The 22,520-nt window shown below is 59.5% G+C and overlaps 5 protein-coding genes across 6 annotated transcripts; 1 reads left to right on the top strand and 4 right to left on the bottom strand.

Moving 5' to 3' along the window:
• Window positions 1-82: 82 nt before the first annotated feature.
• On the bottom strand, window positions 83-4,143 carry EIF3I (eukaryotic translation initiation factor 3 subunit I). Its single transcript, XM_050326407.1, has 11 exons — window positions 4,042-4,143; window positions 3,811-3,903; window positions 3,637-3,724; window positions 3,080-3,145; window positions 2,422-2,571; window positions 2,205-2,332; window positions 1,807-1,917; window positions 1,327-1,416; window positions 991-1,064; window positions 764-856; window positions 83-471 (listed from the first exon to the last, which is right to left on the bottom strand). Exons 1-11 carry the CDS (start codon window positions 4,042-4,044, stop codon window positions 390-392), a joined length of 978 nt encoding a protein of 325 aa, XP_050182364.1. The 5' UTR covers window positions 4,045-4,143; the 3' UTR covers window positions 83-389.
• Window positions 4,144-6,025, top strand: TMEM234 (transmembrane protein 234). The gene is made up of 5 exons (XM_050326414.1): window positions 4,144-4,189; window positions 4,357-4,508; window positions 4,772-4,838; window positions 4,954-5,046; window positions 5,706-6,025. The coding sequence occupies exons 1-5, from the start codon at window positions 4,177-4,179 to the stop codon at window positions 5,798-5,800; spliced, it is 420 nt and encodes a 139-aa protein (XP_050182371.1). The 5' UTR covers window positions 4,144-4,176; the 3' UTR covers window positions 5,801-6,025.
• A 1,624-nt stretch (window positions 6,026-7,649) lies between these two features.
• On the bottom strand, window positions 7,650-10,234 carry IQCC (IQ motif containing C). Its single transcript, XM_050326415.1, is given in 6 exon segments — window positions 7,650-8,378; window positions 8,548-8,657; window positions 8,774-8,915; window positions 8,918-9,037; window positions 9,425-9,586; window positions 10,135-10,234. Coding segments are annotated over 6 exon segments (714 nt in total). The 5' UTR covers window positions 10,207-10,234; the 3' UTR covers window positions 7,650-8,270.
• A 39-nt stretch (window positions 10,235-10,273) lies between these two features.
• Window positions 10,274-13,466, bottom strand: CCDC28B (coiled-coil domain containing 28B). The gene is made up of 6 exons (XM_050326410.1): window positions 13,354-13,466; window positions 12,400-12,573; window positions 12,166-12,320; window positions 10,998-11,152; window positions 10,892-10,914; window positions 10,274-10,410 (listed from the first exon to the last, which is right to left on the bottom strand). The coding sequence occupies exons 2-6, from the start codon at window positions 12,552-12,554 to the stop codon at window positions 10,359-10,361; spliced, it is 540 nt and encodes a 179-aa protein (XP_050182367.1). The 5' UTR covers window positions 12,555-12,573; window positions 13,354-13,466; the 3' UTR covers window positions 10,274-10,358.
• A 410-nt stretch (window positions 13,467-13,876) lies between these two features.
• On the bottom strand, window positions 13,877-21,957 carry TXLNA (taxilin alpha). Of its 2 annotated transcripts, none has more exons than XM_050326402.1 (11): window positions 21,836-21,957; window positions 20,580-20,722; window positions 19,375-19,665; window positions 18,855-18,946; window positions 18,476-18,646; window positions 18,002-18,196; window positions 17,294-17,413; window positions 16,978-17,052; window positions 16,449-16,541; window positions 16,121-16,216; window positions 13,877-15,907 (listed from the first exon to the last, which is right to left on the bottom strand). In XM_050326402.1, exons 2-11 carry the CDS (start codon window positions 20,695-20,697, stop codon window positions 15,617-15,619), a joined length of 1,542 nt encoding a protein of 513 aa, XP_050182359.1. In that variant the 5' UTR covers window positions 20,698-20,722; window positions 21,836-21,957; the 3' UTR covers window positions 13,877-15,616. The 2 variants fall into 2 exon arrangements, with proteins under 2 accessions (XP_050182359.1, XP_050182360.1); XM_050326403.1 differs by lacking the exon at window positions 21,836-21,957 and having other exon boundaries at window positions 13,877-15,274; window positions 15,803-15,907; window positions 20,580-20,939.
• Between the last annotated feature and the right edge of the window lie 563 nt (window positions 21,958-22,520).

Here is a 22,520-nt window from a genome sequence, read left to right as displayed (position 1 = left end):
GGCACTGGCAACAGAGCCAGGAAAACAAAGTCCTTGGGTTAACTGAGGGAAAAAAAAAACAACCAAAAAACCCCAGAGGTGCTTTTCCTTGTGTTTAGAAAAGATTTCTATTTATTTCCTGATGACTTTTTCCCTCCCCTGATGTATAAATATGCCCAGCAGGCAGGAAGCCCCCGGGGCAGGCAGGCAGCCAACCCAGCTGCCTTCCCACAAAAGCCATTCCTGCCCTTCGGAGCTGGCTGAGTTTCCACTTCCCCACCTTCACACAACCCCCAAAACGCAGCAGGAGAACTTCAGGCCTTACAACAGCCCCACGACAGAGCTGATGGGCTGACTGGGCAAGGGGTTGGAGGAGAAAGAGGAGGAGGAGAGGAGAGGGAAATCCTCCTTCAGGCTTCAAACTCGAACTCGAAGTACTGGGGATCGAAGTAGTGGATGCGGACGTAGCCATCCTCACCCCCACTGCTGTAACTGCAGGGAGGAAAGGGACAGTCAGGAATGCTGCAGGAGCAACCAGGGGCAGGTCTGGCCTCACAACCCCCTCCTGGAACTCACACAGGGGTCACAAGGCAAAGAAAGGATCAGGGAGGCAGCCAAAGTGTTTAAGTGACTATCCAGGCTGGCCTGAGGGGAGGCTGCAATGGGAGGATTAAGGTGCTGGTTCTGCTCCCACCACAAGGATCCTGAAGGTCCAGACACACCCCAACTAAAAAGTGGGATTGGCTGGGCTGGGCCACCCTGCAAGACCCCCAGAGAGCCTCACCTCTTCCCGTCGGGGTGAAAGGCGACGCTGTTGATGGGACCGAAGTGACCCTTCACTCTGCCAAACTCCTCCTCAAAGGCCAAGTGGAAGAACCTGGGAGAAGGAAGGGGATTTACATTGTTACAAGGAGTTGGAAGTGGCACAGCCAGGGATTCCTCCAACAAGCTCTGCATGTTCAAGGACTCCTCCAGAAGAAGGGAGCGCTCCAGGTGAGGGAAGGGACCTGCCTGGCCTCAAATTTGCCAATCCTGGTGGAGGTTGTGGTCACATCCATGGCCTCCTGCCCACCACCAAGCACGACCTGCAAAGGAGAGAAGCCACCACCCCTCAGTGCTGCTTGTCCCACACTCGGGGGCAGCTGGGGGAGGAGGGGGCAGAGCCCCTGGGGAATCCCAGAAGTTGGAAACAGGAGGGCACAAAGCCTCGTTCCCTGTGCCAGAGCCAGCAAAACTCCCCAGCCCCACTGCACAGTCCTGGTGTTCAGCTGGGCTGGGGACACCCACGCTGGTGACACAACCCAGGGGTCACAGTGGGAGGGTGACACTGGGGGAGCTCATCCTTACGTGGTCGAAGATGGGGGACAGGGCGGCCGAGTTCACCGGTCGCTCCGTCCGGAACGTCTTCAGGTGCTCCAGGGATGTGCAGTCAAAGAGCTGCGAGGCAAAAGGCAGAGAGTTCCTTAATTAACCCACACCAATCCACCTGCTGGGCCTCACCTGGGCGGGTGCAGTCACTCCTGGACACTCAAACCCCAAAAGTTATTTCCCCATAATGCCAAAATACCGGCCTAAGGTAAACCTGAGCTTCCAAGCTGCCAACATATTCTAGGAAATGCCAAAAACACTCTGGAAACACCAAAATAATTTCATTTTCAATGCCTGGCTGATAATTTCACATGCTGGCACCTCCCCTTTCTCACTGAGCTTTCCTACTGAGCTTTGCCTTTCCACTTCCTCAAAATCCCTGAGGAGGAAAAAAACAACCTGATAAGCTCTGAGGAGAGGTCCTGCCAGGAAATACCCAGTGCTGATGGAAAACCTCACCTTGGCCGTGTTGTCCTTGGAGGCTGTGATGAACATGGTCATGTCCCTGGAAGTCTGGATGTCGTTGATCTGCTTGGTGTGCTCCTTGATGTTTGACAGCTGCTCCCCTGACTTGAGGGGGAAGAGGCAGTTTCAGGGAGCTGGGAAGCGACCTCCTCATTAAAAACAATTTAGGAGGTCATGGAATGGCATCCTGGAATGGCGTGGCTTGGGAGTTATCATCTCACTCCACCTCAGCAGTCGGCACATCCGCCTCGCTCGGGGGAGCCCCAAATCTGAACCGCCCTTCCATGGGGCTGCTGTTTGGAACCCCCAAAATCCTAGAGTTTGTATCCCTGAACCCCACAGGAACGCCGTGAACTCCTTTTCACCCCCCAACCCCCCCCCAGGCCCCTGACCTTGGCACTGAACTGGTTGAGCTCCCCGCTCTCGTGGCCCGCGATGATGAACTCGCCGAGCGGGCCCCACACGGCACTCGTGATCTTGGAGTCGCTGCAGGGGATCTTCATGTAGGGCTCGTTGTTCTCTGAGGGGGGGGGACAGACACACAGAGAGGTGGGACAGACACACAGACAGGTGGGACAGACACACACAGCCCCGGGGAGGGCCCCTCACCGATCTGGGCGGGGTCCCGCAGGTCGAAGAAGCTGACGAAGCACTGGTAGCCCATCTGCTTGTCCGTGGAGAACATGATGATGTTGCCCCCAAAGTCGAAGCCGCAGGTCCTGACGGCAGAGCTGGTCTTCACCAGGGCCAGCTGCTTCCCTGGGGGGGACACAGGGACCTCAGGGGGCTGGGGGGGACGTTATGGGGGCAGGCAGGGGGTGGCAGGAGGGTCAGGGCATCCCTGACTCAGGATCACTTGTGAGTCACACACCACCAGACCTTGAGGGGGGCTTTTCCAAGCTTAATCATGGAATAGCAGGGTGCTTTGGGTGGGAAGGGACTTTATGGACCAGCCAGTTCCACTCCTTTCCTGCAGGGGCACCTGCCACTCGCCCAGGATGCTCCAGCCTGGCCTGGGACGCTTCCAGGGAGGTGGGGCAGCCACAGCTGCTCTGGGAAATCCATTCTTCCAACATCCCACCTAAATCTCCTCTTTCCCAGCTCAAAGCCACTCCCCCTCGTCCTGTCCCTCCCTCCCTTGTCCCAGGTCCCTCTCCAGACTGGAAGGCTCTCCGGGGTCTCCTCCCCAGGCCCAACAGCCTCCCCACGGCCCCTGGAGCTGCCCCATCCCCGTGGATGCCCCGCAGGGATTCGAGAAGGGCCTCACCTGTCTCGCAGTCCCAGAGCCGGCAGCTGTTGTCGGCAGAGCCCGTCAGCACGTGCCGGGTGTCCCCTGGGTGTCACCGGTCAGGGAAGGGCAGCCCCGAGCTCTGCTGGCCCAGCCACCCCCCCAGCACTGACACCCCCCCATTCCAGGGAAAACACAGGGAATATGGGGAAAATACAGAGAGGATTTTAACAGGGAAGGTGTCGAGGCCAAAGTAAGAGGTAGGAAGGATCTCAGAGACGGGAATATGGAATATATAAATTTATATATGATACGGAATATATATATTTATGTATAATATGGAATATATATTTATATATACACATAAATTTTTTTAATCTATATAAGTCCCATAAATATAAATTCCCAATTCCATATATATAAATTCCATATCTATATTCAATATAGATACATAAACATGCATGCAATGTTCAAGAGCTGAAGGCCAAGGGTAAAGCAGCAGGAAGGATCGATCCCAGGGGCAGTTCGATGGGATGAATCCCCGGGGCTAAAATACGGGATCAACCCGGTCTTCCCTGGGGGATTGAAAAGGATACAGTCGGCATCCACACACCACACGGCCCCCGTGTGCCCATTGTAGGTGCCCAGCCGCTCGCCGTTCACCGAGTACCACACGTTGACGATCTGCGAGGCGGATTAATTAATGAAATCAGCGAATTATTCATTAATTAATTAATGAATAATTAAGGTGAGGGAGGGGGAACACTCACGGGATCCTTGGCCACGGTGAAGAGCAGGTCTCCCTCGCGGTTGTATTTGATCTGCGTGATGGAGCGCTCATGGCCCTGCAGCAGGATGGGCTTCTGGAATCATTAAACCAAGAATTAATGAGCGAGGGGAGGTGGAGAAAGGGGGGGGGGTGAGGCGGAGGTTTTGAGCCGCTGGATCACTCGGCGCGGCCGCAAATCGCGATAATCGCGACCACCCCACTGCGGTCTCACCATGTTGGCCACGCTGAGCGGAGCGGGGGGCGGTCACTTCCGGGTTGAGGCGTCGCGGGAAAAATGCGTCACGAGGAGTCGCCATGGCAACTGTACGCCACTTCCGGTCCGACCAGGAAGTGCTGCACCGTTGCCATGGCGACCGCGGGTGAGGAGAGGGCGATGGCGGCGGGGGAAGAGAGGGGAGGGTGTGCCTGGAGCGGCGCGGGAGGCGGGAGGGAGGCTGTGGACAGCGCGGTTGGGGCTCTGTGGGGTCCCAGGCCGGGATCCCGGGAGCCCCATCCCGCTGATCCCGCTGATCCCGGTGCTCCACAGGGCAGGCGGTGTCCCTGGCGCTGGTGGCCGTGCTGTGGGGCGGGAGCAGCCCCTTCCTGCGGGCGGGAGCAGCGGGAATGGAGGACGTTCGCGGGAGGGGCCGCCTGGGGCAGCTCCTGGCCGAGATCCGATTCCTCGGCCTCAACTGCAAGGTGGGACCCGCAGCGGGGCAGGGATCCCGCTGGGATCTCTGGGATCACCGGCATCACTCCTGCTGCTTTGATCAGGCTTTGGTCCCTTTGCCCGGGCTGTTGAATATTCCATTTGTATTTATGGAATTTATATATGGAATATATCGTTCCTATCTCTCGCTCCGGCCTCGATACCTTCACTCAGACTGTGGAATATCCCATCCCTGTTTTTGTAGAGATGGGATTTGTGTGTGGAGAGCTGACAGTTTGTGCTCTGCCTGCAGTACATGGGGCCCTTTCTGCTCAACCAAGGGGGATCCCTCCTCTTCTACCTCACCTTGGCCTCCACAGGTCAGTCCCTGTCGCTTTTTTGATTGGTGACTCCACCAAACACCCGGGCAGCTGCCTCGGGATCATCCCAGACCAACCCAGGAGCTCCATTTCCAGCTGTTTCTGTGTGTCCCAGACCTGTCCCTGGCAGTCCCTCTCTGCAACTCCCTGGCTCTGGTGGTGACCCTGCTGACCGGGAGGATCCTGGGAGAGGATGTTGGTGGCAAACGTGAGTCCCACCCCAGACACCCCCTCCCCTGCTCCTGGGGGCTGATTTAGGGGGGCAGAGCAGCAGATCCCCCCACCAGGCTGTGGCTGCAGGACCTGGAAGGGAAGTGAAACAAGATTTGTGGGCAGGGCTGGGAAATTTAAACTTAGAAACGGCTGGGCTAAGCTAAAAGAGCTTGTGAACATAACGGGATGTTGGACTAAATAATATGGAAAAGGAGCAGCCCCTGAGCCCCCAAATGTCAACACCCATCCTCCTTTCCTTCCCTGATGTCCTGCACTGACGTTGCCCTGCTCAGAAGGGCAGGAAAAGGCGGGGGAATGGAAATTTAAAACTCCAGTACCTGGAACAGGAGCTGCAGGATGAGGAGCTGCAGGAACACACTGAGCTCTCTGGTTGTTGTCTAAGCCTGGATGTCTCTGACAGGCACAGAACATGGGTGACATTTCCTTGGACAGATCCTGAGCTCAGGGCCAGGCTGAGCATCCAAACCCCCTCAGAACTCACCTGGCCCAGGCTGGACCTGCCCAGACATTCCTGCCCTGTGTGACCTGCACAGACAATCACAGAGTGCTTTGGGCTGGGAGGGACCTTCAAGATCATCCCATTCCAACCCCTCCTGCCTGTTCTTTATATTCCCAACGTGTTCCTCTCCACAGGGGCTGTGGCAGGGATGCTGCTCACCATCCTGGGGGTCTCGCTGTGTGTGGTTGGTTCAGGAACCAGCAGAGGGGCAGAACCTGATCCAAGGTAACCCCCCCCTCCTGTGGCTGAGGGGGCTCCTGGCTCAGCCACACCTGGGAAAGGTGGATTTGGACACCCAAAACCCATGGATATTCCCTGAGCAGCAGGGTGGAACGAGGCACATCCTGTTCCACGTCTTCAGGAGTTTTTTTTTGGGGGGGTGTTTCAAGAGGACGACGATTCAATCTGCTCAGCACTGAAGGGGGCAATAAATGCTGAATAAATCATTCAATGGGACCTTCTGGGACTGATTGATTTTTGGTTAGAAGAGAGTTTTTTAGGAATTCCTCCTTCTTGTAGCCAAGCAAGTGAAAATGGCCTTTTCTGCTGTGCTCAGCCATCCCAGCTCACACTGCACAGCCCTTTCCTCAGGGGTTACTCCAGGGCTTCCCTCAGGGTTCCTCTCGTCCATCAGACACCCACAAGGGCAGAGTGTCCCAAAGGAAGGAAGGGTGGTTTCCTCTTCAGTGAAATTATCAGCCCAAAGTACCAGAGAAATCACTGAAGGGAAAAAAAATTAATCCTTGTCACCCTTGTAATTACTGAGAAACCCCAGGGAGGGAAATCAGAAAGCCTATTTATTCCTGGGGCTTTTCCTAAATCCTAAATCAGGCAGATGGTCCTAAGACAGAAATAAAATGTACATGGGTTTGGGAACAGCTTTAGTTGCTGCAAACACTATCCAGGCATTGCAAATCAGAGGGACAAGGATACAGTGAAATCTCTTTCTAAGAAATACCTGACAGGGAACAAACCCTGGCAGATGCTTTGCTATAAAAACACGTTTTCTGTTTGGTAATTCTTCCTTCTCCAGTTCAGCTACAAACCAGCTGAGTTAGAGCTCAGAAGAGCAGCCATCTCCTCTGAGAAAAAAAGGGGAAAATCTGCAATAAATGTGCAATAAAAATGAATAAAAATGTGATCCAGGGGGGGAAAAGCCAAGGGAAAGCAGCAGCACTGGAGTGTGCAGCAAACACAGCACAGCAAGGGTCAGGAACCACCAGCTGAAGCTTCACCAGGGCTTTCTCCAATTTCACTTCAAAGGAATTGTCTTTCCTTTGAAGTTTTAATTAACCCAGAGACACCAGCGAGGCAGAGCCGAGTCACCCACGCTGTCACCCATTCCAGCAATCCTGACTGTCCCCAGGAAAAGCTGGAATCATGAACACACCACTGACAACAAGCATCTTGCTGACCTTGTCACGCTGCATTTCATCTTAAAAAGAACTATTTCCCCCCCCTCTTTAAAGCAAAGGTTTGAACTTTTGTTACTAAAACAACATTTGATAGAACCAGGTGGTTATTCCCTGGGGGATTCTGAGCTTCACCTGCAGGCAGGTGAAGGAATCTGAACACAGGAAGGTTCTCCCACACTCCACAGACCCAGTGAGGGGAACAAATACCTTTCTGTGGTCTCTCATTCTGGGTTTTAATGTAAGTTCCTCTGTGGCAGGAGTGAGGATGGAAACACAGAAGAATCCAGGAGAGCCTTTGCCGTCCTTATTGCAGATCCCACGTTCCAGAAGGGAATTGTTCATCCCCCAGATGGGGATTTCTCGCCTTTCCATCGCACAAAGCCCTGCAGTGATGCCGTGCTGAGCTTCCTCCAGTTCCCCCTCGTGGCTGCTCTCAGCTTTACACACCGGAGAGCAGCTCAGTGCTTCCCAAACCTGGCTCTGACCGGGATTTACGGCTCAGGATCTTCCTGATGTCCCACCCACAGCAGCACTGCCCAGGTGCTGTCACCCCCCTGTCACCACTCTGTCCCAGATGGATTCCATGGGTCAAAACGGGACATGGACCCACCTGGCTCTGCCCAGGAGGAGGCAGGAAAGCCAGGCAGGAACAGATCCAAAGAGGAGCATTAGGAAAGCTTTTTATTCACAAACAAGGTGGGGATCATTCTGGAAAAGAGGGATCCACCTGCCACGTGGCAACAGAGGCTGTTCAGGCAGCAGGAATGCAGGGGAGGGGGGAATCACAGGGGGGAACCCCAGCACCACATGGAAAGTCCCTTTTCCAGGGACCTGGAATGTTCCTGAGCTACAGGAACAGATAGAGCACCTTCCATCTTCCAGCATTCCCAAAAATCCACCACGGGCACTTGGAGATCCTGGCTGTTGCAGAGGTGTGAAGTGCAGAGCCCTCAGAGGGGAACAGGCTGTCCCTGCAGGTCCCAGCACCTGCTGCCTTCAGCCTTTCAGTCCCAAACCACCTCCTGTACGTGGAAAATCTTCCCATCCTCCATTTCCCCCCGCCTTGGATCACCCAGCTCAGCCAACAGGAACGGGGTCCTTGTGGAAGGATCCCCACTGGGAACCCCTCCAGCACTCACCACAACCTCCCTGGGTTTAATCCTCCCCAGTGTTTAATCCTGCTCTGACCAACTACTCACACCTAAAAAAGAACTAAAAGGCTCTCTTGCCACGTTCTGCTGGAGTTTAAAACCACCAACCCACGGAGCTGGAGCTCCCCTGGGGTCACCCCTGGTGCTGCAGCTCCTCCAGGGCTCCCCCACACCAATCCAGGTGCTTGGGAACGCCTTCCAGGGGGTCAGGAATCCCCAGCTTCCGCTTCAGCATCAAGAACTGCAGGAGGAAGAAAACCCAGCACTGCTGATTAAATCCCACAGACCCGGGGGGCAGATCAACCAGCCCAAACCCCCCAACACCCTGGATGATGGGATTGTCCCCAGCCAGCCCCGTTTTTGGAGGGGCTGTCCCTGCTGTTTGGGAAGGGGCAGGGCCAGGCCCTCACGTTTTTCCTGCTGGCAATGGCCTGCTGCAGCCACAGCAGCTCCATCAGCAGGTGGCTCCTGTAGGCCTGGAGGCCGGAGCGGCTTCGGGGAAGCTCCCCCAGAGGGATTTCTGCAAAGAAACGGAACAACAACCCCCTGTGAGTTGAGATCCTCCCCTCCCAGCCTCTCCAAGGCACTCTGGAGGCCGTGGCTCCCCCGTGGGGTCCCCCCCCCGTGCCCCCTCACCCGGGTGGGCTCCGAGGGGCTCGGTGCCCAGGTCGCAGCTGTCCCACACCGAGGTCTCGCTGCTCTCCTTGTCCCACTCCTCGCTCTCCTTCTCTGTGCCTTTGTCACCCTCAACCCCCACGTTTGGGGGGCTCAGGGTGTCGTCCTGGCCCGTGGGGGTGGGGGCTGCCCTGCCCTGCAGGGGGGCTGGGGGGTCTCATCTGGTTCGGGGGGTTCCGGCTCCTCCGGGGGGTTTTTGGTGCTGCCCTCCTGGGGATCCAGGGGCTAAAAGAGGGGACACAGGGGAGGGATGGGAATGGGGCGGGGGGGGGAAAGGAGGAGAGGTGGTAGAAGGGAAGGAAAAGGGAAAAGAGAAAATATGAAGGGAACATAAAGAAAATATGAGGGGAATAAGAAAAATAAATGTAAGGAAAACAGAAAGGAAAATAGAAAGGAAATGAATAGAAAGGAAATAGAAAAAAAAAGGAATCGAATAAAAGGAAATGGAAAATAGAAAAAGTTGTAAAGGAAAATATAAAAATATATGAAAGGAAACATGTAAAAGAAAACACAGAGAACTGAGACGTGGCCCCCAGGGCTGGGGCACCCCCAGGGACCCCCAGGGTCACAGAGCCCCAGGCATGCCCTGCAGGACCAGGGCAGGACCCCCACCTGGGCGGGCCCCTGGGGGTCGGGGTCAAAGCTGGGCCGCAGCAGGAGCTGCCCCGTCCAGCGCAGGGCCCGCAGGTCCCCGTCGATCTCCAGCACGGCCGCCTCGAAGTCCTCCCGCGCCCGCCGGAGCCGCTGCCGCAGCAGGAACCCCCTGGCACAGGCCTGCGGAGCAGCGGCAGTCGGGAGAGACCCCCAGACCCCCCTGAGCCCCCCAAACACCCCCACCTGCACCGGCACCCGGCTGGGACCCCAGGGACATCTCTGATCCCCCCAGGTACCCCTGTGAGCCCCAGGGACCCCTCAGACCCCACCCCCAGAGACATCTCTGACCCCCAAGGGACCCCTCAGACCCCCAAGAGACCCTCAGACACCACCAGGGACCCTGTGAGTCCCAGGGACCTCTCTGACCCCCCCAGGGACACCTCACACGCCCCAGGGACCCCTCAGACCCCTCCCAGGGACCCCTCTGATCACCCAGGGACCCCTTGTGAGTCCCAAGGACCCCTTAGACCCCCAAGGACCCCTCAGACCCCCAGGGAACCCTCAGACCCCACAGGGACCCCTGTGAGCCCCAGGGACCCCTCAGACCCCCAAAGAGACCCCTCTATGCCCCTCCCCAAGGGTCCCCATCCAGTTGTGCCTCCCAAAATCCCCTTCCAGCCGTGCCTCCCCCCGGGTGTCCCCCCCGCGCAGGCCCCCCCGTCCCGCACCTGCAGGCGGGTCAGGGCTCGCAGGAGCCGCCGCCGCCCCTCGGCCTCGGCCCGCGGGCCCAGCGCCGCCATGGCCGCCCGGCGCGGGGCGATGGCGTCATCGGGCCGCGACGGGCCCCGCCCCGCCAGGCCCCGCCCCGGGGGTTGGGAGTCCCGGTTTGGGGTCCCGGTTTGGGGTCCAGGCCGGGCACGGCCGGGGGGGCGGGCCGGGGGCAGGGCCGGGGTCAGGCGGCCGCGTCCTCGGGGTCCGAGCTCTCCGCCAGGTGCAGCTTCTGTCTGAGCGCGGGTCAAGGGGAACGCCACTGCTGTCCCCACGGCCACTGCCATCGCTGCCACTGCCACCACTGCCACTGTCACTGCCATCACTGCCACTGCCACTGCCATCACTGCCACTGCCACCACTGCCACTGTCACTGCCATCACTGTCACTGCCATCGCTGCCACTGTCACCACTGCCACTGTCACTGCCACCACCACTGCCACTGTCACTGCCATCGCTGCCACTGTCACCACTGCCACTGCCATCACTGTCACTGCCATCGCTGCCACTGCCACTGCCATCGCTGCCACTGTCACTGCCACTGTCATTGCCATTGCTGCCACTGCCACTGTCACTGCCATCACTGATCCCTTTGTCACTGTCCCCACCATCACTGTCCCCACTGTCACTGCCATCACTGTCACTGCCACCACCATCACTGTCCCCACCATCACGGATCCCTTTGTCCCTGTCCCCACCATCCCCCAGCAAGGATACATGGAGCTGCTGAGCTCTTCCAGCTGTGGGAGCAAAGGCAGAACTGAGGAGCTGCTGGAGAGGCCAGGGGGTCCCAGCCCTGGCAGGGGACAGGGGTGACACTCACGTGTGCCAGCAGCTGGTCCAGGTTCCTGTCGGCCGCCGCCTTCTTCTGCTCCTCGGGGAGCTCCTCCACACACACGTCCAGCCCGAAGTGGAGCCGGGCCAGCTTCTCCTGCATCTCCCGCACGTGCTCCAGCTGCTCGAAGGAGCACTCCTTCCCTGGGAATCACCACATCCCATCCCACTCCTTCCCTGGGAATCACCACATCCCATCCCACTCCTTCCCTGGGAATCACCACATCCCATCCCACTCCTTCCCTGGGAATCACCACATCCCATCCCACTCCTTCCCTGGGAATCACCACATCCCATCCCACTCCTTCCCTGGGAATCACCACATCCCATCCCACTCCTTCCCTGGAAATCATCCCATCCCATCCCACTCCTGCCCTGGGAATCACTACATCCCATCCCACTCCTGCCCTGGAAATCATCCCATCCCACTCCAGCCCTGGGAATCATCCCATCCCATCCCATCCCATCCCATCCCATCCCATCCCATCCCATCCCATCCCATCCCATCCCATCCCACCTCATCCCATCCCATCCCATCCCATCCCACTCCTGCCCTGGGAATCACCACATCCCATCCCACTCCTGCCCTGGAAATCACCACATCCCATCCCATCCCACTCCATCCCTGGGAATCACCACATCCCATCCCACTCCTGCCCTGGAAATCACCACATCCCATCCCACTCCAGCCCTGGGAATCACCACATCCCATCCCACTCCAGCCCTGGGAATCACCACATCCCATCCCACTCCTGCCCTGGAAATCACCACATCCCATCCCATCCCATCCTTCCCTGGGAATCACCACATCCTATCCCACTCCTGCCCTGGAAATCACCACATCCCATCCCATCCCACTCCAGCCCTGGGAATCACCACATCCCATCCCACTCCTTTCCTGGGAATCACCACATCCCATCCCACTCCTGCCCTGGAAATCATCCCATCCCACTCCTTCCCTGGGAATCATCCAATCCCATCCCACTCCTTCCCAGGCATCCACCCATCCCATCCCATCCCATCCCATCCCATCCCATCCCATCCCATCCCATCCCATCCCATCCCATCCCATCCCATCCCATCCCATCCCATCCCATCCCATCCCATCCCATCCCATCCCCTGTCCCCACGGCCCCCCCCAGTCCCCGATCCCTCACCGAACGCCTGCAGTTTTCCCGAGTGGAAGTCGCTGAGGAGGCTGAGCAGCCCCCCCTCCATCTCGCACACGTCGGACACGTCTGTGAGGAAGCTGTGCTGGAGCGGGGCCCCCCGGGACCCCCCCGCGCCCGCCCGCGCCCGCTCCTTGCTGGTCCTGCACGGGGAACAGGGATTCGCATCGCTCCAGGGGCACCGCGGGGGGCTGAGAGGGTTCCCCCCCATCCCGCACCCACCTGCGGAGCCGGGCGCGCTGCCGGGGCGAGGGCAGTGTGGGCAGCGGCAGCGCGAAGGTCGTGCTCTTGCTGGGGGGCAGCGGGCGGGGGCCCCCGGGGGGCGCGGGCTGGGCCAGGCAGGTCCGGGGGCTGCGCTTCCTCCGCCGCTCCTCCATCCCGGGGGCTGCGGGGACCCTGCGGGCACGGGCACGGAGCGTGGGGACTGAGGGCTCAGGGAAAAGGACGAGCGTGCCCGGGGCACAGCAGAGGGGCTGCGGGACCCCCGGAGTGCGGGGGTGACAGCCACGGCCACCGGGGCTCGCTGGAAGGGCTGGAGAAGGAGCTCGGACCCCCTTCCCGGGCGGCAGCAGCCGAGCTCGGGCTCAGGCTCAGCCTTCGCTCGCAGCCGGAGCTCCGGCCTGGCCTCGGCTCTCGGCGTGTCCCCAGCAGGATTTCAGGGTTTCAGGGAGAGCAGGATTTCAACCTCGGCTGCCCCCGGCGAGAGCGGGACCAGGACCGGGACCGTGCGGGTACCGACACCCCCCGGCTCCGACCGAGCCCCCGGGCCCAGAAGGGGGGCCGGACGGGGCCGCTCCGGGGCCGTGGAGCCCCTTTGTCCACAGCCTGCGGAGCTCCACGGGCGGGCACTGACCTGTGCCAGGCCCCGCTCCGGCCCGAGGGGCTGCCCCGGCGCGTCCCCGAGCCCACCCGACACCCTGCCGGACACCCCAAACCCCCCGGACACCCCGAGCCCACCGGACACCGTCCGCACAGCCCGGGATTTGCATTTAAAGGGAAAGGGAACTTCCTCCGGGCGCCGCCGGACCCCCAGAACCGCTCCCCAGCCCCGGCCCCGGGATCAGCATCCCACGGGGGTCGCGGATGGGGCAGGATCGGGATCCAACGCCCGCTCCGCTCCCCCGCGCCCCGGGGTCGTTCCTGGCCCCCCTCCCTCCTCAATCTCGCCCGGTTTACCCCGCGTCGTCCCCCGGTGTCACCGCAGAGCCGCGATTGCGGGATCCGTCCCTGCAGGAAGGGGCCGGGAAGGAGCCGGGAAGGAGCCGGGAAGGGCCTCCAGCCCCGGCGCAGGGACGGGATTAGACGAGTCCCTGCGCGCAGCCGGAGCGCAGCTGCTCGTGTAAATCCCGCCAGGATTTTAATCCGATCTTGGACATTTTGGAGCCAATGTGGGCAACCAGGGGCTGGGTACCCCCAGGGCAGGTGACACTTTTGGTGGCTGCAGCATCCCCGCGAGGGAGAGCCACAGGTGAATGTCCCACGCTGGGGGTCCTGATGGGACATCCCATCTCGGCTGTGCCTCCCAACCTCCCCCACCTCGTCCCCTTTGGAAAGGGAGGGACAGAGAGCCTGGAGACAGGGAAACCGTGTCCCCCAGAGGCTGGTGTGGCCTCCCCAAACCCACCTCACCACCCCAAATCTTCACTTCCCTCCTCCACCCCCCCCCGTGGTACTGAAGGAGAGACAACAGAGGCAGTGGAAGCGGGGAGGTTGGGAGCGTTTCTATTGGATACAGGACACACACAACAGCCCCCACGGGGTTTCTGTACCGTGACAGGCAAAAGACAAGAAAAAAAAAAAAAATAGGGGGGTGTTGGTGAATTTCTAAGGGGTTTTCCTTTTATTGAAGGAGCAGGAAGAGAAGCCCAGATCCTGATCCCGGCAGCAGCCCCGCCTTGGCCCGGCTGCTGGGGGAACAGGGTGGTCCCCCAGGCCAGACCTACATTCACTTGCTCGGGGGCTCCTGCCAGACCCTTCCAGAGGCAAATGCTGGAAGGCAAAGCCATGCTCAGCTCCAGGGAATGTGTCCCAGTGGATGTTCAGCTCTGTGCAGACTTGTTGGAGCCCGTCCCTGCTGCAGACAGACCCTTCCCCAGAGCTGGGCTCCCTGGGGTCCCTGCAGAGGAAAGGGGGACAAGGAGGCAGGTCCTTCATGGAGAGATGATGGGAGAGCAGCTGCGTTGCCAGAAGAGAATCCAAAGCTGTTCCACTGAACACATCCACAGTGGGAAATGTCTCCAGCCAGCTGGTTCCAGGCAATGCTGGGAATAAAGTCTGTCACAGAGAAGCTGCGGCGAAGGAGGGCTGGAGCACGTCAAGTCTTCCAAAAGAACACTGGAAAGAGAAAGCCTTGAGAAAATAAGGAGAAATCCCAAACCCCAGTGCCAGCAGGTCCCACGTCTGTCCCTGAACACCCTCCCAGCACAGCTGGGTCCCTGGGGCGAGCAGGGTGAGGCAGCACTGGGGAGATGCTCTTCCAAGAAAGCAGAGAAAGAAGGGAAAAGGGTAGTCTGGGATAGCACAGATACCCCCAGGCCAGAGGGTCCACGGTCCTGGAGCTGGTCCCGGCGATCCCGGAGCAGACACAGGGTTTATCCTCCTGGAGCCCCAGCTCCGTGGGTGCTCCCAGGGATGGGGCAGAGGAGCTCGGGGGGAGCCCCGTCCCCCTGCACAACGATGACACACTTGTGCAAAACACTTGGGAATTAGACCTTTGGATTAACTGTTTAATACACTTGTGCACATGTGCGTTCAGCAAAGAGGCAACTGTGAATCGTAAGGCGATTGAGACATTGGCAGGTCCTGGGAAGAGCGAAAGTCCCGCAGGACAGGACCGGGAATGCCCTTCCTGCTTCTCCTTGTGCCCGTTCCACACACAGAACTGAGCAGGGGGACGGCCTCTTGCACCCCCAGCCCACGCAGGAGCAAGCCCAGGAGCTCCCTCCTGCGAGCAGCAGAGGGAAGGGGGAGGATCCAGCGCTGTGGCTCTCACAGCTCTGCTCCTTGGCTTTCACTCGGTGCCAGAGTCGCATCCCACGGGACACAGATCCACGGACCTGCCTTCCTGAGCTGCGCCAGATTTTGGGGATCGCAGCCCCTGCCAATGACAAGGTCTTTTAGTGAGAGGGACGATCAGTTGAGGCTCCATATATTAGTTATTGACACAGGCAGGGAGGCGGGGCAGTCCGGTTTTCCATGGGTATCCATATATAAAGTGTACGTTGCCCTGCACATTTTTTATATATCATATATATATATATATATAAAATTTAAAAAAAAAAAAAAAAACAAACCCTAAAAGCTAGGAAATCTCACATCCCCAGGAGGGCTGTCCTGTCCTTTTTCCACCTGTCCCAGGAGCAGGAGAAGGGCACCAGATGGAGTCTGCTCATCCAGGCCTCCCCCTCTCCCTGTGCCCACCCCCGTGCCCTGCAGGGGCTCAGTCGGCGCCCCGGGGTCCCTCCTCAGTCCCGCTCTGCCCCGTGGCTCCTGGGCTCAGTTCTCCCAGGCTCTCCGCAGGATCCGGGCTGTGCGTGGCCTTTCCCGAGCCGGGACAGTCGGAGCTGTCCCGGGATGGGTCCTTCAGAGGCTCTGCCAGGTCCGTGTGGGCACACAGGTCCTGCACCTTCTTGTTGAGGTCGTTGCGCTCCGTCTGCAGGGCCCGGCACAGCTTCTCCAGCCGCTGGATCTTCACCTGCAGCCCCTCCAGCTCCTTGTCCCGGAGGGTTTTCTGCAGGGAGAGGCGGAAAGGGAGGGATGAAACCCCAGAGGGATATGGGCAGACAGTGACAGCATGGTGGGGATGGTTTTAAGCATTCAAAGCATCTGGAGCTGCATCGAGGCTTCTTTCTGCCCTCGCCCCCTCACACCTCACCATCCTGCATCAAGACAGGAGTTGTCCTGCCCTGCCCTCAGCTCCAGCCCATCCCCAGGGCCCCCTCACCTCCTCTGCCATCTCCAGGAGAGCCTTGTTGCTGCTCTCCCAGCGGGAGCGGTACATGGTGGTCTCCTTCTCCAGCTTCTTGATCTTCTTGGTCATCTACAGGATCACAAAAAGGGCACAGATGGAATCACTGAATAGCCTGAGTTGGAAGGGACCCATCAAAAGTCCAACTCCTGGCCCTGCACAGGACACCCCAAGACAAACAAGCCCCAGGCAGAGCACTGCAGGGACATCCCACATGCCCTCAGGTGCCACCCCCTCCTCTGGCACAGACCCAAAATTAAACAGAACGATGGAGCAGAGCCAGGACAGCAGAAGCGCCACCCACCTTCTCCATCTCCTGTTTAAACGTTGTGAACACTTCACTGCTTTTGGAGAGGGTGTTCTGGAATTCCTCAAACTTCTCTGTGTAGAGAGCCAGCTGTGGGGAGAGACAGGGAGCTCACCAGGGCACCCACTGACAGCAGGGATGAGGCCAAGCAGGGACTGAGCTGCTTGTGCTGGGACACAAAACAAAGTGGCAGCACAGAGCTGCTCTGCCAAGGGAAAATTCTGTCCTAGGGAAACACCCTCAGAGTGATGTGTCCTATAAACATCCCCTGGCCAGGGCAGGAGGCACTTGCTGGGGCTGGTTCAGTGAGGGATGATCCCATGACTGCTCCCAGCACTGGGAAAAAAACAAGGCACCTTTCTCCCAGCAGGCAGAATTGCTGAAGGAAATCTCAGCTCACCAATACCAAGGCCAGGAGAGATCCTGCCCCTGTGTTTTCCAGATGAGGGAACTTTGGATTGTTCCTTGCTTAGGAAGAAAAGAAACCCAAACAGAACAGGCTGAGCACATAGAGCAGGGAACTCACCTGCTGCTTGAGGTGGGTCTCCTGCTGCTTCATCAGCTCACACATCCTCTGGGATTCCACAGCTTCCTTCAGCAGCTGGGGAAGAGCAAAAGCAGTTATCTGGGAATGCCCTGAGCACATCCCTGCACGGCTGGTGCTGGGCCTGGAGACGGGAGCAGCCTGGGAGAAGCACCAGGAGCAGAGCAGGGCTCCAGCCCAGCTCCTGCAGCTGCTCAGGAAGCAAGGCAAGATGTGGGATAACCTGCTCTGGGCTCTGTTCTCAGGGCTCCAGCAGTAACAAGGGTCACAACCACCCCAGAACTGCTCCACGACTTACAAAGTCCTTCTCCCGCTGGTGCCTCTCCTCTGTCTCCTTCAGCATCTCCTGGGCCTGCTGCAGTTTGGCATCCACCAGCTGCTGCTGCAGCTCCTTGTGCTTGAACACCTTGTCAATGTGCTGCCAAGGGAACACCACAGGCTCAGAAGGTCCCAGACAAACAGATGTTCTTACTGCAGGTTATTTATAAGCAGTGTCTAATTAATGCCATATTAAGGGCATCAATGAACCTCAACAGTCTACACAAAGTAAGGATGTCTAGTTTGCATTAAATGAACCCAGGTCAATCTCAGCGGCATAAGTAACCAACCTAAAAAAATACCATGTAACTTTTACTGGAATGAAATGCACAGAGCTGGGTGTTTGCAGTGCATTTAGATACACAGGACATAGATACATTTAGATATATTGGATATTTTGGCTATACTGGATATTTTCCTCTGCTAAAGCAGTGAGTGTGTGTGCACTTTTCCCCCTGCTGAATCTTCCTGGTTTGAGTGCTGCTTTTGAAGACCTGTGTTCCATTTTGCCACACTGATACAAGCAGTGCTCGCTTCCCTTTCACTCTGCCAAACACAGCCTCGATGTTCTGTGGCACTAAAACACTGGCTTGATGAGAGCTGTGGTTACAGGAATGTGATGAGGGAGGATCTGCTGGGTTTTAATTCCCCTCTGGAAGCAGGGAACTCCCTCCCTGTCCTGACCCACCTCCTCCCGCAGCTCGTACTGCTCGATGAGCTTCTTGAGCCTCTCTGCCAGCTCCATGTTCTCCTGGCGCAGCTTGGAGTTCCTCTCGTTGTGCTGCTCCATCTGCAGCTGGATGTCGTTCAGCGTCACCTGGAAGTGGGATGTCACCTCCTTCCTCTTCTCCTCCTCCTCCCGCGCGCGCTGCACGCCCTCCTCCTGCGTGGGGAGGGCAGGGACACGTCACCAAAGGGGAGCCCCAAGCCCGCCCAGCCTCCCACTGCTCCTTAAATCCATCAGGAAGGGACTCCAGGCCTTTCCCTTGCCTCTCTCCAGAGGCTGCGCCCCGAAATAACACCGGGACAGTGCAGGCAAGGAGGGCTGAACCCCAGAGTTAAACACTGCCCTGAGGGCAGCCTGGGGGCAACCCAGGCACGCCACTTGATCCGAGGGGTTGGGATGGAGCAGCCCCGGGAGCAGAGCCCGGGGAACACCTGCCTTGAGGGTGCGGTTGTGCCTCTGGAGCTCCCGGCACAGGCTCTCCAGTTTGCTGCGGGCCAGGATGGCCTTGCTGTGCTCGCTCTGCAGGTGATCCTTCTCCTGCACCAGCTGTGTCTGCTTCTTCTGCAGGATCTTCATCTGCTTCTGTGAGTTACGGTGCTCTTCCAGCTGGGAGAAGGGAGCAGAGGGCATGGAGAGGGCAGGGCAGGGCTGTGTGCCCACTGAGGGACACGGGGAGCCAACACCCACCCCTCCTATCCAGATATCCAGCCCTGCAGAGATCCCAGGGCACTGCAAAGCTCCAGGGTCTTTCTGGAATGTCCCTCCTGCCTCCCTGAGCTGCTGTTTCCCCCCTCTCGGCCCCAGAGGGACTCACCAGCTCAGCGTATTTCTTGCACAGCGCTGCCAGCTTCTCCTCTGACGTGCTCAGGGTGTTCAGTGTCTGCATCAGCAAAGTGATTTCCTTGCCTGGCAGGAGACAGGGAATGGGAATAGATAAATAAACTGTGTAAAATGGCTTACACAGAGCTCTGGCTCGTGAGGGTGAAGACAGGAGGGGACTGAGCAGGTCTCGCAGCCCTGGGCTGGAGCTGCTGGTCCTGGGGTCTTCTCAGGGCTCTGCCCCACGGATTTCACCCCATACAGTGGGAAAATAAGTGGAGCAGCTGGGGGAGAGACCTGGTTTTCAGAGCAGGAAATCACCACTGGGCTGGGCCGGAGCCAGCTATGTCCAGGAGAAGAGAAATCCATGGAATTCAGAGGCTGTGGCAGCTCCAGGGTACATCCCTCACCCCCCCCCAACTCCAGAACAGGACACTGTGCCATTCCCAAACACATCCGAGGGCACAGATCTGATCGGTGCAGGGCAAACCCAAGGGCTGCAGGGAACCTCTTACCTAAACCCTTGGCTTTCTTCTTCTCCTGAGCCTTCTTCTGGTCCCTGTCCCCGCCCTCCTCGGTGCCCTTGGAGTTCTCCTTCTCGCCGTTCATCTCGGGGCCGCCCGGCTCCTGCTCCCCGTTGCGGGGGGACTCGGGCCGGCCCTTGTCGGGCTCCTCGGGCTCGGGGGGCTCCCCCGGGCCCTCCTGGCTGGCATCCACGCAGTAGGTGCTCAGGATGTCCTCCAGCTGCCGGCTCAGCTCCTCGGACACGTCCCGGGAGGACTTGGAGTCCTCCTGAGTGAGGGGAGCTGGAGGGGGGGGGACACGAACACAAAGAGTGAGGGTCACACTCCCACCCCACTCCACGCTCCCAGCCCTGCCAACACGCAGGGAAGGGGAGGTTTTCCTGGCTGGACTTGCAGCAGGATAAGCTGCTTTGTCTCCAGCCAGCTGCCCTGACAATGGCAGGGCATTCCCAACAGCCTCTCCTTTGATCACCAGAGCATGACCAAGCCCCTGACATCTGTCAAGAGCAAAAAATTCCACCCCCCAGCGCCCCCCCAACTCGACCACAAGCAGGTTGTCTGCGAGCTTTTCATCCCCCTCCCCAACAGGAACTGGCAGCTCAGATCCCCCAGGGCTGGGCTTTTTAGCATGACAATGGGTTTTAAACCTGGGAGAGCCTCTGTCCTCCCTGGAAGAGCAGCTGTACTGGGATCAAACGTCCCTCGTTCCACCCAGCACGGAGCAGGCTGCACGCCCTGCCTCCAAACTTTCTCCAAGAGCAGCTGGTTATTAAATTAACTCTCCTCACTGTGAGTTCCCTCCATCCCCAGGCACGGGAGCACCAGGCAGGGTTCATTTTAACCAAGCTCCTACTCCGTTACACCTGGATTTTGCATCCCAGAGAAGAGTTTTGATGAGTAACAGCAGAGAGTTGAAAGGGACCCTTAAGGTCGAAGCAACAACAACCAACCCTTTGCTTCCAGGTAGAACTGACTCCATGGTTCTCTTAGGACATGGGAACTCCTCCAGGACTGCACACAGAAATAGGGGAAAAACCACAGGAATTTCTACCCTGGAAAACGCAGCTGCTCCCACACAAAGAGCTGGATGCAGAGAAAGCAGCAACCTGAGTCCTTCCAGGTTTAAACCCACCCTCACACGTTCCAGGGAATGCCAGCACTGCCATCCCCCCTGTTCCCAGGGACCCCCTCCCCACCTTCTGGGGGTGCTGCAGCCTCGGGTGAGTCTCCCTCCTCCAGCCCCATCCCGCTGCTCGTTTTGGAAGCACCAGAGGGACGTGGGGCTCCTTTGGTCTCCGCCCCCTGGTTCTTCATCACAGCCCTTCGGCCCTGTCAGACCCTGCAGGAACAAACAGTGACTTTAGGAACGTTTGGAGGGTCTGGGGAGCCATCCACCCGGACTGGGAAGGAGCAGGAGCTCCCACCACAGCTCTGTGCCCAGGAAAGCAGGGCCTGCTTCCCAGTTTGTACCTCCTGGATTTCAGAGCTGACAGAGAAACCCCCTCACCGGGGTTGGGACCCAGAAACCAGAGCATCCCCAGCACAGAGGTCAATTCCTGCTGAGCCCAAACCCTGGCTGAGGAGAACCCAAAATCCCAGCTCCCCATCCCCATCCCCTGTCCCTCTGCAGGGCTTGTTGGATGTTCCCACCCCTCCCAGCCTCTGCTCTGCTTATGACACTAATTATGGGAGGGTGCTGATGCTCCTGGTCTAGAGGGGAGGGGCTGTTCCCAGCTTGGGACTCAGGACAGTTCCCAGTTTGGAGCTCAGGGGCTGTTCCCAGTCCAGGCTGTTCCTAGTTTGGAGCTCAGGGCTATTCCCAGTTTGGCGCTCGGGACAGTTCCCCATCCAGGCCGTTCCCCGAGCAGGAGGACCCCCTTCCCGTGCCCCCCTCTCCCCCTCAGCAGTCCCGCCGGGCCCATCCCCTCCCGGTGCTGCTGGAAGGCAATCCCGAGGGCAGAGCGGGGCCGGGCCGGTGTCACCGCCCACGTGCGGGACCTGCGGGGCAGCGCCTTCCCCCGCACCTGCCCCGCGCCTCGGGCGCTCCTTTTCGGCTGCTGCTGCACCGGGAGCGGCTCCCGGGCGGGAACCGGGCCCGGGGAGGGGTGGGGGGGCAATAAACGGGGCCCCGGTGCCATAACCGGGCCCTGGGGGGCGGCCACCGGAGCTCGGGGCAGGGGTTAACCGGGGCTCGGGGGGCGATCACCGGGTCCTAGGGGCGATCGCCGGCCCCACAGCACCCCGGCCCTGCTCCCCTCGGCGCATCGCCCCCGGTCCCGCTCCCCACCCCTCATCCCGTTACACCGGGAGGAGGTTCCCGGTGCCCCCCGTTATCGCCCCGGGGCCCGGCCCAGCCCCGGTGCCGCCCCCGCCCTCACAACCCCGCGACCCCCCCTTTGACGTCAAAGCCGCCCCGCGATGCCCCCCCCGCGCGGTGACGTCACGCGCGCACCCCCGTGACGTCAGCGCCGGCGGTCTGACGCAGGTGCCCGCCTCGCTGCTCAGCCGGCGGGCGCGGCGCCGCGGTGCATGGGTGCCGGTGCGGCCGCGGTGCTCGCCGCCGGTGCCGGTGCCGAGGGTGCCGCTCTGAGGGTGCCGGTGCCGGCTCTGAGGGAGCGGCTCGGCCCCGGGGCCTCCAACGGCCGCGCGTGCGCCCGCCCCGCGCCGCCCCGCCAATCAGCGCCCGCCGCGCGCGGGGCACGCCGGGAAGCGCCGGGGAGACGCGGCGGGAGGAGGCGCGGGCAGAACCACAACTCCCGGCGTGCCCCGCTCCCGGGGGAGCCACGAGCAGAGAGAAAGGGGAGGAAAAGGAGGAAAGGAGGGAAAGCCTGTCCTGTGGCTCCCGACACACCCCCGGTGGGGAGGGGAGAAGAAAAAGAGGAGGAAAAGAAGGAACGAAACAGTGGCCTACAGTTCCCGGCCTGCCGCGCTCCGGGCGGCCCCGGGGACTACAACTCCCAGCATGCCCCGCGCGGGCCTCACCCTGTCCCCCCCCGAAGGTCACAGAGTCACCTCAGCCCCCTCACACCCCACCCGCGCCCGTGGGGTTCGTTCCTCGCACAACAAAGGTCCCCTCTCCCCTCGCCGTGACACCCCCGGGGGGCTCAGCTTCCCCCCCCCGGCACCACAGAAGTCGG

The sequence above is a fragment of the Myiozetetes cayanensis genome, unplaced genomic scaffold (genome assembly GCF_022539395.1).
Source record: "Myiozetetes cayanensis isolate MyiCay16 unplaced genomic scaffold, myiCay2020 scf31, whole genome shotgun sequence".
Lineage (NCBI taxonomy): Eukaryota > Metazoa > Chordata > Aves > Passeriformes > Tyrannidae > Myiozetetes > Myiozetetes cayanensis.
Note: the sequence above shows the minus strand (reverse complement) of the source record. Positions and strands in the feature narration are given on the sequence as shown.

Excerpts from the sequence above, each read along its gene's own strand:
- EIF3I (XM_050326407.1), bottom strand. Across the intron at positions 2,333-2,421 it reads GCGGGACCCCGCCCAGATCG|AGAACAACGAGCCCTACATG; the intron begins GTGAGGGGCCCT and ends CCCCCCCCTCAG. Across the intron at positions 472-763 it reads TTTCACCCCGACGGGAAGAG|TTACAGCAGTGGGGGTGAGG; the intron begins GTGAGGCTCTCT and ends TCCTCCCTGCAG.
- TMEM234 (XM_050326414.1), top strand. Across the intron at positions 4,509-4,771 it reads TCCTCGGCCTCAACTGCAAG|TACATGGGGCCCTTTCTGCT; the intron begins GTGGGACCCGCA and ends CTCTGCCTGCAG. Across the intron at positions 5,047-5,705 it reads AGAGGATGTTGGTGGCAAAC|GGGCTGTGGCAGGGATGCTG; the intron begins GTGAGTCCCACC and ends TCCTCTCCACAG.
- CCDC28B (XM_050326410.1), bottom strand. The coding sequence starts at position 12,554 with ATGGAGGAGCGGCGGAGGAAGCGCAGCCCCCGGACCTGCCTGGCCCAG. Across the intron at positions 11,153-12,165 it reads GGGAAAACTGCAGGCGTTCG|GGAAGGAGTGCTCCTTCGAG; the intron begins GTGAGGGATCGG and ends GGTGATTCCCAG. Across the intron at positions 10,411-10,891 it reads GAAGAGCTCAGCAGCTCCAT|ACAGAAGCTGCACCTGGCGG; the intron begins GTATCCTTGCTG and ends ACCCGCGCTCAG.
- TXLNA (XM_050326402.1), bottom strand. The coding sequence starts at position 20,697 with ATGAAGAACCAGGGGGCGGAGACCAAAGGAGCCCCACGTCCCTCTGGT. Across the intron at positions 18,947-19,374 it reads GAAGAAAGCCAAGGGTTTAG|GCAAGGAAATCACTTTGCTG; the intron begins GTAAGAGGTTCC and ends GTCTCCTGCCAG. Across the intron at positions 18,197-18,475 it reads GGCACAACCGCACCCTCAAG|GAGGAGGGCGTGCAGCGCGC; the intron begins GCAGGTGTTCCC and ends CTCCCCACGCAG.